This window comes from Dromaius novaehollandiae, chromosome 4 (genome assembly GCF_036370855.1).
Source record: "Dromaius novaehollandiae isolate bDroNov1 chromosome 4, bDroNov1.hap1, whole genome shotgun sequence".
Classification (NCBI taxonomy): Eukaryota; Metazoa; Chordata; class Aves; order Casuariiformes; family Dromaiidae; genus Dromaius; species Dromaius novaehollandiae.
Genome location: NC_088101.1, coordinates 57,522,866 through 57,537,616, shown reverse-complemented (window position 1 = coordinate 57,537,616; position 14,751 = coordinate 57,522,866). Strand labels below are relative to the sequence as shown.

At 41.3% G+C, this 14,751-nt stretch overlaps 1 protein-coding gene across 1 annotated transcript in view; it reads left to right on the top strand.

Moving 5' to 3' along the window:
• The window catches only part of CRACD (capping protein inhibiting regulator of actin dynamics), a 138,988-nt gene that overhangs the window by 86,528 nt on the left and 37,709 nt on the right, over positions 1 to 14,751 (top strand). Inside the window, exon 4 of the mRNA XM_026093775.2 lies at positions 7,436 to 7,604. Within this exon, the coding sequence (XP_025949560.2) occupies positions 7,436 to 7,604 (169 nt within the window). The remainder of the gene's footprint in view (positions 1 to 7,435; positions 7,605 to 14,751) is intronic.

Sequence of the window (14,751 nt, the reverse complement as noted above, 5' to 3'; positions counted from 1 at the left end):
AATTGGAGCTGATCCGATAGAAAAGCTTTCGCCAGTGTCATACAGGACTTGTTCCAGGAGCCAGAGATACAGATAAAAAGGCTTCATGTAACATAATCCCCTGCAAGAAGGATCTTAGTAGTAGTAATCTGAGTGTCGGATCCTCATTTATCAGCAGTTTGTACTAACTTTGAAGGGGTATAAATGACTACCAAAAGCCAGGAACAGGTAGCAGGGAGGTATTTGGCCGATTAGGATTGTATTCTGGACTTTGGACTGCTCTGCAGTGGGGCGTCAGGCAAGTCACATCACCTTTGGGAGCCTCCATTTGTCTTTTTATCTGCAACTTGGCTGGTCAGTTAAGGTTTTAGCTACTTTCAAGCAGGAATAGTCTCATATGTGAAATGAATATGCTGAGGGAATCCAGTGTTCTACAGTGCTTTTGCACTGAGAGGGAAGTAAGCCAACATCTGTTTACTACATTGACCTCAAGTGCTAATTCAGATAAAACCCAGTGTACCAAAAGGGTCTGACATGATCAATTCTAGCTGATAAGTCTTGCCCTAGTAAAATAATTTTCTCTCCCTGCGGTCCCTTCCTTTCTAAAAGTCCTACCTGCATCTCCGAGTGCCCAAAGCTGTTATAAGCAGCTTTTGTTGTATTCTATGTTCTGCAATGTTGTCATTACAGCCCAGCACTTCAGTAATGTCTATTGCATTTATTTAATCCTTTTGCAAAGGTCCCTACATGTATGAACTCTACTAGCTACTGTCACTGTGCTCAAGACACATATCTTCAGTTGTTTTAAATACCTTAACTACTCACTGCATAACTTGTACTTGGGGTTTCTTCCACAGAGCTGGGGAAGAAGGAAAGTCCTTGGCTGCAGTAAGAACCTTTGCTGCTAAAGTTTGCACTGACTTCTTCCCAGTCTTTTTTCTGCCAGGAGTCTGCACTATCCCCAACCTGTCTCTGTTGTTCCCAAACCAACCTGCCTTTTCTGTGTTCTTCAGAGCTTTCTTGGTCAGGAAAGAGCAGTGGCTTCCTGGGCCCGAAGCTGATGGTCTGATGGATGAGGGAGGCAGGATGCTAGTATCTAAAAGAAGGGGAGAGTGAGGAACATGGGGCTTTCTCACCTCTAGGACTGCTTATAGTGATTCTTAATATAAAAAAAAATGGATATAGAAATACAAAGACTGTTTGGAAATGATTTAATTTATAGATTACAGGAGCTCAAAGAGGGAGGGAGGTGTGACTCCTGCCATGAGAATGAGACTCATGAAAATGAGAGTGAAAAAGTGGAATAGAGCAGTGTTTACCGGGCTCTAGTTCTGTTTAATGTTGGTGGGGACCTCCAGCACTGCTCTTTACTCCTCTTATCCATTAATATCTCTTTTTTACCACTAAAGATAACTGTGGCAGTCCTTATGCAGTGGAGATTAACTCCTTTTGCCTTGAAGTAAGATAAGAACTAAACAGGCTTTACTTTTTCTGTTACTTCCTTGTTCTATAAACAGAAGTGTTGAAATAACTCCTTGATCTATATGATAAAGTCTTTTATGTGGTGTTTGGACTTTAACAAGATTTATTCTGCTGATTCATATATTTTTCCTAAAAGCTGGCTATCTCAGCTACATACGGTTTGTTTGGAAGCCACAGTCTCTGGAAGGGAAAAAGTCACAAGATGTGCTGTTTGTGGAAATGTTCTTGGCTCCCCAGGTGGCAAGGGAAAACAGATGTTTCTGGAAAGTAAGACTGGTTCTTACTTTGTTATGGATACTTTAGGTAGTCTTACTCGTTTATATCAGGTAATCCAAGAATACCTCATCTTGTCAGTGGGACAAGGTTTGCAAGAGATAGTATCTCTTATAAGATCACTTGATACTCTTGGAAAAACAGACAAACTTTGGCCTGCTCCTTTTCCTTAGCGTTGCCTAGGTGTTTCATGAGACTGTTGTGGCTACATCAGCTTGTCATCTTTGATAGCTCCCAATCTTGTTTTCATTTAATGTTTCTTAGTTATTGATTTCATTTCTGATTATATGATCTCATCTAATCTCTGTCAACATGGAACTGTTGCCTCCTGTCCACTTCAAGAGTGTTTACAGCTGTCTAGAGCTAAATGTCTCGCACAACTGGAACTTGAACTCATTGCTAGGAAGTTATGTTACTGAATCTGAATGTCAGTCTTCTTAATGTCAATCTTTATTCCCTTTGTACTAGCTTAAATGTTTCCTCTGATTCTTTGGTATTTATACCTGCTTTTTATTTAGTGACTGTTTCCACCCATCTTAGCCCCAGCTTTCCTTTAACTATATATGGAAGAGAGAGCAATGAACTGAGGGAAGTTCATGAGAGAAGAAATGGTCAAGAGACCAACATTCAATATGAGTTTTGATGAACTGCAAGAGGTACAGGAGCTCCTGTCTATTTTAAAACACGAGAACATGGTTAAACAGAGCACACTCTGCCTTCCCCCTTATTTGTTTCCAAACAATTTGTTTCCCTTATTCATTTCCCTTTCCTGGAGGACTGGAGACACTTTTCTGGGGAACTCTGCTCCTGCGTCTGAACACAGATGTATCAGCAATAATGAGCAGCTCTGGGAACACACAAAGGTGAATGTATGAAGACATGGAGGCAGCAGGAAAGTCGGGTGCAAGTGATGATCCAGGCTTGCGTGTGGAAGCTTTGGGGAAGATCTGTGCTCTACGAGGGCAAACTGTGTGTGTGATTGCTGATACTGAGAATATACATCTGAGCAGCCTCTTCCTGCTGTAAAGATGTGATTAGAGATGTCACTCAGCTTTACCTCTTTACAGTATTTTCCAGTTCCCTTTTTCGCCTCAGATGTTCATGCCATGCTCTGCCTGCAGCCCAGTATTCTGTGTATGCTTTGGCCTGCCATGCAGTACGTAATTCTACGCTCATATGGATTTCCTTTCTTTAAATTCATCGTAGTATTCATATCCAACTTAATAATTCATATACTTATTGATCTAGCCTGTAGCACCATATTTTATAATCACTAAATTCACTGACAGGGAACACGGTTATTTTGAGGACAGCTGTTCAGCAGTATCTTGTACTACAGAAAGGTGTTGCAGACAGGTGCTACGCTTCACATAATGAACAAATGTGTGTGAAATCTTCACATACCCAATCGCAAAATTTGGGTTTGAAAAAACTTGGCCACAATAACTGCAACATTAAAAATTCAGTAAAATAAATCCTGCTTTTATTTATTTTTCCCCTGAATGATTTTCTTTTTACCTATCAACTGATGCCTTTGCTTGGTCAAACAAGATTAGGTTCTGCTCAGAGAGGTTTGTCCCACTCTGATTTTCCTACCCTTCTCACCACTGTGCTCCGAGTACCTCCAGCACTGCCAATGGGAGGAAAAGCTGCAAGGGACTGACTCCTTGTTGCTTCTTTAGGTCTCTTTTCTATGATTGTATGAGGCTATCTATTTGTCATGTGAGGCTTGTTTTACCTGAAAAGTATTTTTTAGATGTTTCCAGTGGTGTTGGCATCTCTTCTGTCCCATCTAAATTCCAGTAGTGTAACCTTACCCCTGCAATGTGTCTGTTGCTTGGGATCCATTTCTCATTTTTCTTTCAATTGTTTAAATCCCTACCCATCTATAAGAACTGCAGTTAAATCTTTATTTATGTAGCCTGTGCTTTTATTGAGGGCTCTCTGCAGTTTTTGGAAGCCATCATAGAATAGGAATCGCAATGGATTTGGGTGACATTTGAGTGGTTTAACTACAAGCTATCTTACAGGGATTTGTCGGCTGGTGCGGTTGCTAAGGCTTTGCCAGCTGAAGTCCAAAGGCTGTGTCTGATTTACAGGCACCTGCCCTCATCTTTATTGGAGAGAGACAGACTGAAGGAAGTAGTGCAAGAGGAACTGTTGTTCCTGTTCGCATCCCCTCTATCGTTAAGAGTGGAGTGACCACGTGCTGCCTTCGTGATGCCCGTGCACTCCAGATAGCTCTGCGTTAGGCTTTTCACATCTTTAGACAGCTGACAAATTATATGACAGGTTAAAGATTATTCTGGTCTGCTCTGCTACTCTTCTGGCATAAGATGAGAAGGGAGCATTTACCATATGTGCTGTGTTATTCTAGCTATTATATCCAGCTTTGTTTATCTGTTGCCTTCACACCTCATGGTTTTCTGTGTTTCAAAGCTGATTTATTGTTTTACTGTTAACTGTTTACAGTGGTTTGAACAAGAGAGGCTTGTAAACCAGAGAAAAAGGTTTAATTGCTAATTTTCCATGTTCTCCTGGGGCTGTGTTTGTAGGATTCCAACTCAAGTGACTGAGGAGAGAAAGAAATGGCTCACATAAGTGGACTTGTTTCCTGACTAGTTTAGCAATTGTCTTTGACAGAAGCTAGTAGCATTGGGTCCCCCCACCTTCAGCCTTCCCTATTCTATTTTGTATACTTTGTGCAATATAGATAGGCAAGAGGGATGGGTCACGTTTGAACTCTAGCATCAGAGACTTGAAAGGCTTTTGAAAGGGGTGTTGCCTGTTGCATTGCCAATGTTTTGATTCCTTATTGTAGCCATTTACTGTTATAGAAAGCATTTTGCCCTATAGGTTATGTTATCCCATATCTTCCTCTGCAATATCTCAAGAAAAATTTACATAAATAGACCTTACCTTAGTGGCTGGACATTCCCTCATTGAAAACCAGGGTTTGATTGCTCCTTATGTTTGTACCAGCAGGATCAGGAACAGCATGCACAGTTGGTGCAGGGAGGGATGCCAATCAGTTTTGAAATGAATCGTTAAGCCTGATTTAAAGAGTTCATACTTAGAAATGTGACAAGTGTGATGACAGGCTATGGAGTGGGGAACAGCTATGGGACATGTTAAATCACATGGAGTAAACAAGATCTCGGCTGAAGATAACCATGCTGACTTTTACCCATTTCAACCTGAAAGCTGTGTTGATCTCTGTTTTTATTTGTTCACAACCTGGTTTCACATTTGGTGAATCAATATAGTACATTTGGAGTTGATAAGACAAGTCATCCTGAGGTAATGCCCACATGTATCCATAGACGTCTAAGAGAGGAGGAAGCAAGGGCAAGATGGATGCATGACGACAGAACCTTTTTTTAATAAATGCTGCAGTTTAATTGATTTATGCCATAAATTATATTACCCAGGAGAAATAATATGGCACACAATCTTTCCTTTCAAAACAGGCTGAGGAAGCAGGCAATGTCAAAACCCTGGAAAAGGAGCTCTTTCACCCAGTCTTGTCTCTGGTACTCAGGGTTTCTCTCCTGTATGCTCTGCCAGTTGATTTATTAGTTTTTCTAGATGGTCTCTCAAATGCTTGAAAAGTTGGAGCAGCTGTGGGCTAGAGCAATAATCTCTCTTTCTGCATGTCTATCTGCCTGTCTATCAGTGGTTTCATATCAAGATATATTTCTCAAACTATGAATTGAGCAGCAAGTAATTGATGTGGCTGGAGATGTTGCAAGTACGTCAGCAATTTGGAAAGTGGAGCTAGGGGACAGGGGGAAGTAAACTTCTTGCTCCCCTTTTCTTCTGTGGTGTGGTCGCACAGGTATGACTGTGCTGCTTCAGTGGTGGTTTTTTTCCCTAACATGTTCATTGTGGGTCAAGGATTCTGGATCAGAAAATTCTAATGCCAGGGATTGAATTTGGGGTTCATAATTCAGCAATTCCACTTTTTGCTTTTATGCCACCACTGGGATGCGTTGCAGTCTTAATGAAGTCGCACAAATCCCATGCGTCTTGACTGCCCAGTGGGAAGAAACATACCTGTGCAAATTTCTTTGAGATCTGTAGAGGAAAGGCAGTGTTAGTATCTATTGTATCTTTGACTTCATTATTTTAGTCTAGGTTTTCCACTTCATCCACAGCCTGGGACGGATATAATCACATTCACAAGCGGTCTGTTACATCTTTCTTATTCTTTGTAGCAGTTTTGGCTTTGAGAAGCCACTCCTGGGCTCAGCTCGGGCTAGCTGGCACCCTGCTAGTTTGGAAACCACTTGTCCTTGGGAATAGCCAGCTTGCAATGTGCTTGAGCGCATTCTTTCTCTGTCTCTGTCTCTCTCTCTCATACCCCTTAGTTATGCCTGCAGCAGCTATAAAAGGGTGTCAGCTGGATGTGGCTTTGCCAGATGCACAAGTAGCAGAGTGGAGTGTCAAACGTGATGTGGTATTGTAGAGTACTATTGTACACAACTCTTGTTGTGTCAAGTGTTTCTGCATGGGTCTTATGTGTACTTTGCAACCAAATTGCTGCTTTTTGCTCTGCAACAGCTCATAGAGAAGAGTATCGTGTGCTAAGGGCAGGTGTATGCACACAGCCAGGGAGAAAAGCACATACAGGGATTTAATTAGCTTATGAAAATAGTTGTCACCAATACAGTATGGTGCTTCTCAAACTGGATTAAGATAGGAGGCTACAAGTTTAAAAAACTAGCCTGTTTGAAGTAAATCCAATGCAAAATTAATTCGAGACAGAAAAGAAATCAAGCTCTTTGACAGTTAGGATGACTTAGAAATTCTTTGGTGCATTCCAGCCCAGAGAAATTAATCTCTCCCTGGCTGTGTTTAGCAATAAACTATTGGTGCTTCTTTCGAATACATGCTGTGGGGAAAAATAATTTGAAGCTGCGTTTCCTTTCTTCAGTCTTTGGTGAGAAAAGTTGCTTTTTTTTTCTGCTTAACTTTTTTATTCCTTGTTCCTGTCTCTGTCAGTTTTGTCTTTTCGCTGTGTTTTTTGGTCATGCTTTTAAAACTTAAATACCTCAAGGAAGAAATGCTGGGTCAAATTTTGCCCTCAGTTACTAGAGGGGAAAAAAAGAGTAATTTTATTGATTTGCTGATATAAACCTGGATATTTATTGAAGTAATACACCAGCAAACAAACAGAACTTTATCCTATTTTCTCTCTCATTTGCAAATTGACTTGTCGACTTATGAGGCTACATAAGTAAAATATAGCAAGTTATTTTCAATTTCTTTGATTCAGGGCAGAGGATGCAGCACCTGCTGCTGTGGGGTAATCAAAGCAATGCTTGTCTTTGAGTGAAAAGGACAAAACAAAAGCACGGCATAAAGCCTGAACATGGACCTTCTTGTCTCAGTGTCACATTGTGGCTCTGGAAAATTATCCTTTTTCCTTATCCAAATGTTCAGCTGCAGTGACACATCCACATGAATTGTTAAAACTGAGAGCAGATGTTTTAATGCTCTTATTTTTGCTCTGTCAATATTGTACGCTGACAGTGAGCTGCAGCCCTGCATTTCCATTGCAAGCGCCAGGCGGCTTCGGGCTGGTGGTTTGCTCTTTGACCTCTTTCTTCCTTTGAACGTGCGAACCTGGTGTGTGCTCACAAGTCACGCCGAGGCACACGTCCCTCAGCCCTGCCTGTGTTTGTCTTGTATTCTGCAGACAAGAAAAAAGCAGGCAAATTCCAGCCTTTCAAGAAGCTTTTTGGAAAAAGGAAGAAAAGAGAGCCAGCGTCGGACTGCGATGAAGCCAAACTGAAGCCAAGCCACTCCTTTGGGAATGTCTGCAACGGCACCTTCTCGTCAGATGAAGAAGCAAGCAGTGGTGTGAGGTAAGGGTGCGCGTGTCTGCCCTCGGCCCGCTCACCTCAGACCTGGGCACTGGAAAACCCTGGCAGCTGCCACTGGTGTTGGTCCTGTTTTTAATGGAACAGGACACTTGCGCTGCACTAAGTAGCAGCAAGTTGTGCACTGTTACTAGAAAGTCGGGGTGCACCTCTGTGGCTTTCTGGATGTGACACCTGCTGCTGTACAACCCGAGGTCTAGCCTCTCGCATGCGTTGTTTATCAGTTCAGCCTGTGTATAAAAAAGAAATCCTGGGGCTGAGCAGAAATGAATTTGAATCCAGTTTTCTGATTTAACTCCACAATGTACATCTGAGTAGCAGTATAACTGGCAACCTTGGTTTTAAAATTGGGAAAAGGAAACTTGAACTGACTGACTGCTGCAGATGCTCTGTTAGATACCTTTCCCTGCTTGGTGGTATCTCTTGTTCAGGACTGAAACATTCTGTTTCAGTCTATCCTGTACAGTTTTTGCATTGCAATTAGGGTCAATAAACAGAAAGGTTTTACTGTGATTCTATTTGAATGTAGAGTAGAAGAAGGAAGAGAAGGGAGAAGGGCCACTGGTTATCAGATCATTTTCCAGTGACAAGGGTGCTTCTGTGCTAGTGGCAGCAGAGAAGGTAACTGAATAAACTTATATACACTCATCCTTACAAAGTACTACAGACAGTGAGGTAGAGCAGTGTCTTCAACATTAAAATTGCAAGGAGAAGATAGAAGGGGAGCAGGAGAATTTGCTGCAGAAATGGTGGGAGAAAAGGCATTAATAAAACTCACCAAATAAATGGCACAGAGTTAACTAGACAGAAAGGACTAACGAGGGACAGAAATAGGGAAAAAAAAGTGCAAACTAAGTGGGTCAGTAATACTTATTTAGCTTGCTAACCAAAAGTCTTAGAGAGGTTAGCTCACTCCTGGTCAAAGCCTATTTCTTTGGAGAGCTGTCCCCTTATCCTTTCTGTTTGCACACTAGGCAGTGCAAATATCTAATCGGAAGAACACAGAGCAACCTCTGTTCAAGAAATGTGCATAAGAAACATGAGCCTTCATTAGTATCTTCAATGGTATAAAATCACAGCTGCGCATATGTGAGCAATGCCAGCAGGTCAAGGGAGGTACTTCTCCTCCTCTACTCAGCCCTGGTGAGGCCGCATCTGGAGTACTGTGTGCAGTTCCGGGTTCCTCAATATAAGAGAGACATGGGACTACTGGAGTGCGTCCAGCAGAGGGCTGCTAAGGTGATTAAGGGACTGGAGCATCTCTGCTACGAGGAAAGGCTGAGGGAGCTGGGACTGTTCAGCTTGCAGGAGAGAAGACTTTGGGGGGATCTTATCAATGTGTATAAGTATCTGAAGGGAGGGTGTAAAGAGGATCGGACCAGACTCTTTTCAGTGGTGCTCAGCAATGGGACGAGAGGCAACAGGCACAAACTGAAACAGAGGCAGCTCTGTCTGAACATGAGGAGAAAGTTCTTTACTGTGAGGGTGACAGAGCACTGGAACAGGTTGCCCGGAGAGGCTGTGGAGTCTCCTTCCTTGCAGATATTCAAAAGCTGTCTGGACATGATCCTGGGCAACATGTTCTAGGTGACCCTGCCTGAGCAGCGGAGTTGGACTAGATCTCCAGAGGTCCCTTCCAACCTCAACCATTCTGTGATTCTGTGATCTTTTTTTATACTTTTTGATATTTTGTTGCATTCTGTAATATTCTGTGAGTTCTTGGTTTCCCCTTTGGTTTCTGCAGTGCAAACTTGTATGCCTTTTTTGCATATTCCAACTTTTTAGAAAATCAGGACTAGGTATAGCCACATTGTAGGCAGAGACATGACTGACTGCTTATGTGTTGCATTACCTGTACGCATGGCATCCAGTGATTGTAGGAAATTACACAAGTACCCTTCGTCCCCACAGCAAATTGGAGGACAGTAGCAAAACAAAGAGCATCACCTCACTATCTGGAATCTCCCATTCAGGGTCACTGAAAATTCAGCGCTAGGCCGAGAAACACACAGCAGTGTGGGAACTTACCTTATTCCACAACAGTGTAATGAAGTTACAGGTGTCAGACCACTGTAAGACTGTTAAATGCTTGTATTTTTAAACATAAGAAAGTTCTTTTTCTAATAAATAAAGGCATTAAATGTAAGTCTCTAGTGGAATAAATCAGATTGCACAATTTAAATCACAGAGGATTGCCAAACGAGAAAGGTCCCAAGTCGCATTCGAAGTGGAACATTTCTTTCTGCCTGTGGGATTCATGAGAGGTGCTTCTGATTTAGCCTGCTAGAAATATTCTCTCAGGCAAAACTCTGTTTTCCCTGTCAGGCTTCATGGTGCAAATGTGCATGGGATTTGACAATAATGGGCTTGTGGGTAGTATTTGCCATGTTATCCGTTTTATAACATGCCTAGAACATAGATGATGTTCAGTGCAGCGTATTAGATGGCTTTGCGGATCTTAGCATTGCTGTTCTTTTCTTTGCTGTTTTCAACAGAGCAGCTTTCATTCCATTATGTTTTTTTGCTCTTAATATCATTTCAAATTTTAGTATCTTACCTGCAGAGGTTACCTATCTAAGTTACAAAGTTCTGTGCAAGCTGTCTACCAGTAAATAAATTAGCATACCTTCTGTTATTCATATAGAAATGGAGCAGAACAAATATAAATAACTAGTAGTATATTCATATAACTAAAATCCTACCTTGTTTTATAAAATCCTCTGCATCAAACACTTAAGAATGTGCAAAGATCATATGTTTTGAAAAGTTTACTCAAAGTTCTAGTTTTACAGCAAAAGGGTTTGGGAATGGTCTCACTAGCTTAGTGAAGCCATGTTTCTTCATTAAGTGTAAAATACATCAATTTTTTGTTTTCAGATGTTTCATATGGGCTTTTTGTTTTATTCGGGGGGGCAGTTGTTATTTTATAAAGAAATTAAGGACAGAAACTGCTTCAGGAAAGTAGAGACAAGGAAAGAAATAAATATAGGCTAAATAGCGCTTGTACTGCTTCCAAGAACTAAGCTAGAATTTCCCTGTGTACTATGTTGGCTTACGAGCCTGCTCAGGGCTAACCCGGGAATCTCTAATGCGGACTGCGCTGGGTGATGCAGACATCCCGAGAGCAGTTTCGATAATTCATGTACACTGTCAGCTTCAATAGCCGAGTCAGCTCTGAGACCTGCCTGCCCATTCTTTCTTATAGCTTTTCCTATCCTTCCAGATACAATTAACTTGCTTGGTATCCTGATGTATGCACACTTCAACCTACATGTTCATCCATCTCATTTTGCCATTCCCAAGCGGGAGGTTTGCTACTGCAGCTTGTCCTGCCCTTCCTTGTGAAAGACTGGAATTCTTTTTCCTGCTTTTATATTGCCTTTCTCAAGTTTACAAAGTTAAAACTGTATTAATTAACTTTCTGTCCTAACCATAAGAGTGGGAAGGTAGAAGTGGTTATTGCAGAACAAGTTAAATTGCATTTGTGAAGCTTGGCAGAGTCTCTAGAAGCTTCTGTTCTGAGACTACGATTTGGCACTTCATAGTGTTTTATGTTTGTTTTGTTATTTGTCACAGCTGACACTAAGCAAGCATTGTAAGGCAGTACCTGAAAGGGCCCCTGTAGGTGCCCTGCAAAAAATTTGTCTTTCTCAGTTGGCGTGCAGAGGCAGCCAGGGAAATGCGTTTTGCTTCCAGAGGGTAAGGCAGAGAACCCTTACTTCGACTCTGAGTGCAATATGCAGACCCTGCAGCTGCTTTCAAAGGACCTGGAACCGGAACCAGACCTGTGCCTGTCAGGTCTTTAAGGCTCAAGTGTGACAACATTGATTCCCCCCCCCCCCCCCCCCAAGGAAAAGTCTCTTAGCAAACTTGAGTCTCTCAAACGTGTGTGTCCATGAAATGGGACCACTTTATTTGTAAGCCCACAAGAAGTTCTGACTAATCCACATAGAACTGTTCTCAGGTGTCCTTCCTAAAGTCCTCTTCATTAGGGAGAGGTCACCTAAAGATCTTATTTCTCTATATGTGCTGAGGAAGACTGCCTGTGAAGAAGAAGGTGTGCGAGATTTCCATTCTCGTAAACAGCTTTGCCTAGTGTTTGCTGAACCTTTGTAAGCATGAAGTGATACTGGGATTGGATTGCAAGTCACCCAGCTCTTGCCCTAATAGAACGATGCAAAACTGTGCAGCAGGTAACTCATCTAATGAATTCAGCTGCTTTTCTTCTTGTGGGGATTGCATGCATAGGCAGACTGATTTCACTGAATGTATTAATTCTTTGAAAATGTCTCATTTTGGCAAGCAAACTTGGTATTTGCTCTTCAAGCTGTGAATCCTTCTTGCACTTGATCAGGTAATTCAGAGAGATTATATAATTGTATTGTTTTACTTCCCTGATTGTGAAAGCCAAAAACATTGCCATGCAAATATAAAGTGTGGTTTCTGACAATTTTACAAATAGAACTTCAAAATTTCCTTGACAATTGTCCTGACATCTTGCCAGGAAATTTCAATTGTAGAAATGTAAACTGGACATATGCAGAGTTGAAGGAAAATCTTTTACTACTTTGTGTACCAGTGTCTACACTTGAAGATATGCTTCATGTGGTTTCAAGGTTTAAGGCAAATATTTTGCACAGTTCTCATCATTGGACTATATAGATAAGCAAAGTAAGCAGTAAACAGTTTATAGACTAAAGCTGGCTCAGAGAACATGCTGTGTTCCCAAGCTGCATCAGGACTTTTGTTGCCTATGACTGGAAGCTTGCAGGATGGAGACCTTGGGCTGGTGAACTGAGACACAGTGCCAAAGATGCAGTGCAAGTTAGACCACACAGCTTTTAGAGAGTTGCAAGTTGTATGAGTGGCAGTCTCCTGATGAAGAGAAGTTTCCTGAATTTCTCCTGAATGTCCAGCCTGCCAGTGTTAGAAGTGAATCTTTCAGTTTGAGAAGAGCAGAAGGATTGGGGGGGGGGGGGGAGGAAGTGTTTTATTGCCATTTTGAAAGGCCTTTATCTAGTAATTTGCTAAAGGTAGTTTTTGTAAGAGGTTTCATGGGTCATTTCACTGATCTTCTACACCTGAGTCCAAACACCACAGACAGTCTCAGGGTGAAAAGAAGCTTGTGGTTTCATCCTAGTCATCAGGTTTTTTTTCATACTACTCATCAAATTTGTCTTCTCTCTGCTTAAGAGATGTTAAGGGCAGTGGCAGAAAGAATGTTAGTGATACATGAATAGGGCTTCCATGGGATGGGGTGCCTAGGTACCACCAAATTTGTTGGTAGATGCTTGGCCACCACTGGCCTCTTTCAAAATATTTTTAGAAGGGAAAAAAACACACTCAAGGCTTCATCAGTCGATTGTATTGTGGTACCTGCAATAAGTTCTGGATAGCCATTATTGTTTACTTCAGAGTTATTTTACCTGTAAAGTATAGATTTAATTTTGAGTTAGTTTTGATTTTTGTGCCCAAATGGGCCCAAAGGGCACAAACACAAATTGTCAGGCAGGGAAAGGATAGGAAGCGAAATCATGATCTCTTTAATGACTTCAAATTTCATAAATAGACATACAGAAAGTGAAAACTAATGATAAATAAAAGAGGGATGTAAAGGATAACAAGGAGTCATTCTATGAATCCTTTACTGATAGGAGGAGGACCAAGCAAAGAGTAGGTCCGCTCTAAGCAAAGAGGGGATGTTGGCAACAAGTGATGCCAAGGAAGCCACAGTGTTCCAGCCCTTTTTTATTTTTCATCATCACTGAAGAAAAAAAAAAAAAGAAAAAAAAATCCAGCACTAGGGGTTACTTTCAACATCTTGTCTGTTTTTAGCCTGTGTGAACTTTGTTACTTGCGTGAACTTGTTTGGACAGTAAGAATATCACACCTTTGGGAGAATATGTAAGCCAAATAAAATGCAGGTTATGTCGGGACGCTGCAGAATGGAACCTGTGTTCCTATACTTGTTGTCTTAGAAGTTAGAGATAAGAGAGGCTTGTTCAGTGCTCCAGACTCTAGAACATCAACTGTCCTTTTTGTGATTGTTCTGCACTGAGCATTTACATTGGAAAATAAAATTATTAATCTGACTTTGTAAACAGTGTGTTCAACTTGGGGATTTTTGCAGACATTTGTGGACTTCTCCTCCAGCGACAGAATATTATATAAGCCAGCTAGGAGACGATAGTTTATTCACTATGAAATAATCCTTATCTCCTGTATCTCCATTTCAGTTTTTGAATGTTTAATTTTCATTTTGCATTCCATGTGAATGAGAACAACTCATCTGCGGCAAACATGGCCTTCCTTACTAGCTGCTGATCAATGGCATTCACTTTTGTTGTCATAGAGACTGGCCTGAAAAATGAATATGACTATGTATTCCTTATCTCTGCAGTGACTCTTTTATTATTACTCAAGTAATTACCTGATATGTACCTTGAAAGAATATGCGGTGATTGATTAAGTAAGGCAAAAAATAATGATCAGAAGAAAATACTTTTGCCTTTTTCTTTCTGGACTTAACATTGCCTCTTGAGCCATTCTAGCCCCTGCTCTGATGACATGTCCACCTGGTAGCTCGGATTTCCATGTCGTTTCAATATGTATTGTAGTTCACTTGCAGAATGTCTCCCATGTTACTTTGGGGTGGGGGTGATGGAGCAGGGGTAGTAGTGAAGACAGTAGGATAGACATGGTCTTTTTTTCTTGCCGTTGTCCTGCATTACCTGTAAACATTAAATTTGGTGCAGATGGCAGAATCAATAGCAGGACATGAAATTTCAAATTCCTGATCCAAGCCATGCAGAGGACTTTATTCGAGGTCTGAACTCAAGGTACAGGCAGTCTGTTTTCTGGATGTCATTTAGATGGAATCTTATAAAGCAGATATATCATAGTAGCTAATGGCATACAATCTGTGCCAAAATTTCCAAGAACAGCTCATGGTATTTTCAAAGCTTCATAAGGTGAAGTCTTGCTTCTACCTCCAGCTCAAACTCTAAGCCTAGTATATAAGCTTGGGATATATGTGTATTGTTTCCTCTACAGGTGCATGACTACTAGAGCATTTGATCTTATGAGAATGACTCACCAACAGTTCAGCTGTTTAGTTTCTAAATACGGAGGT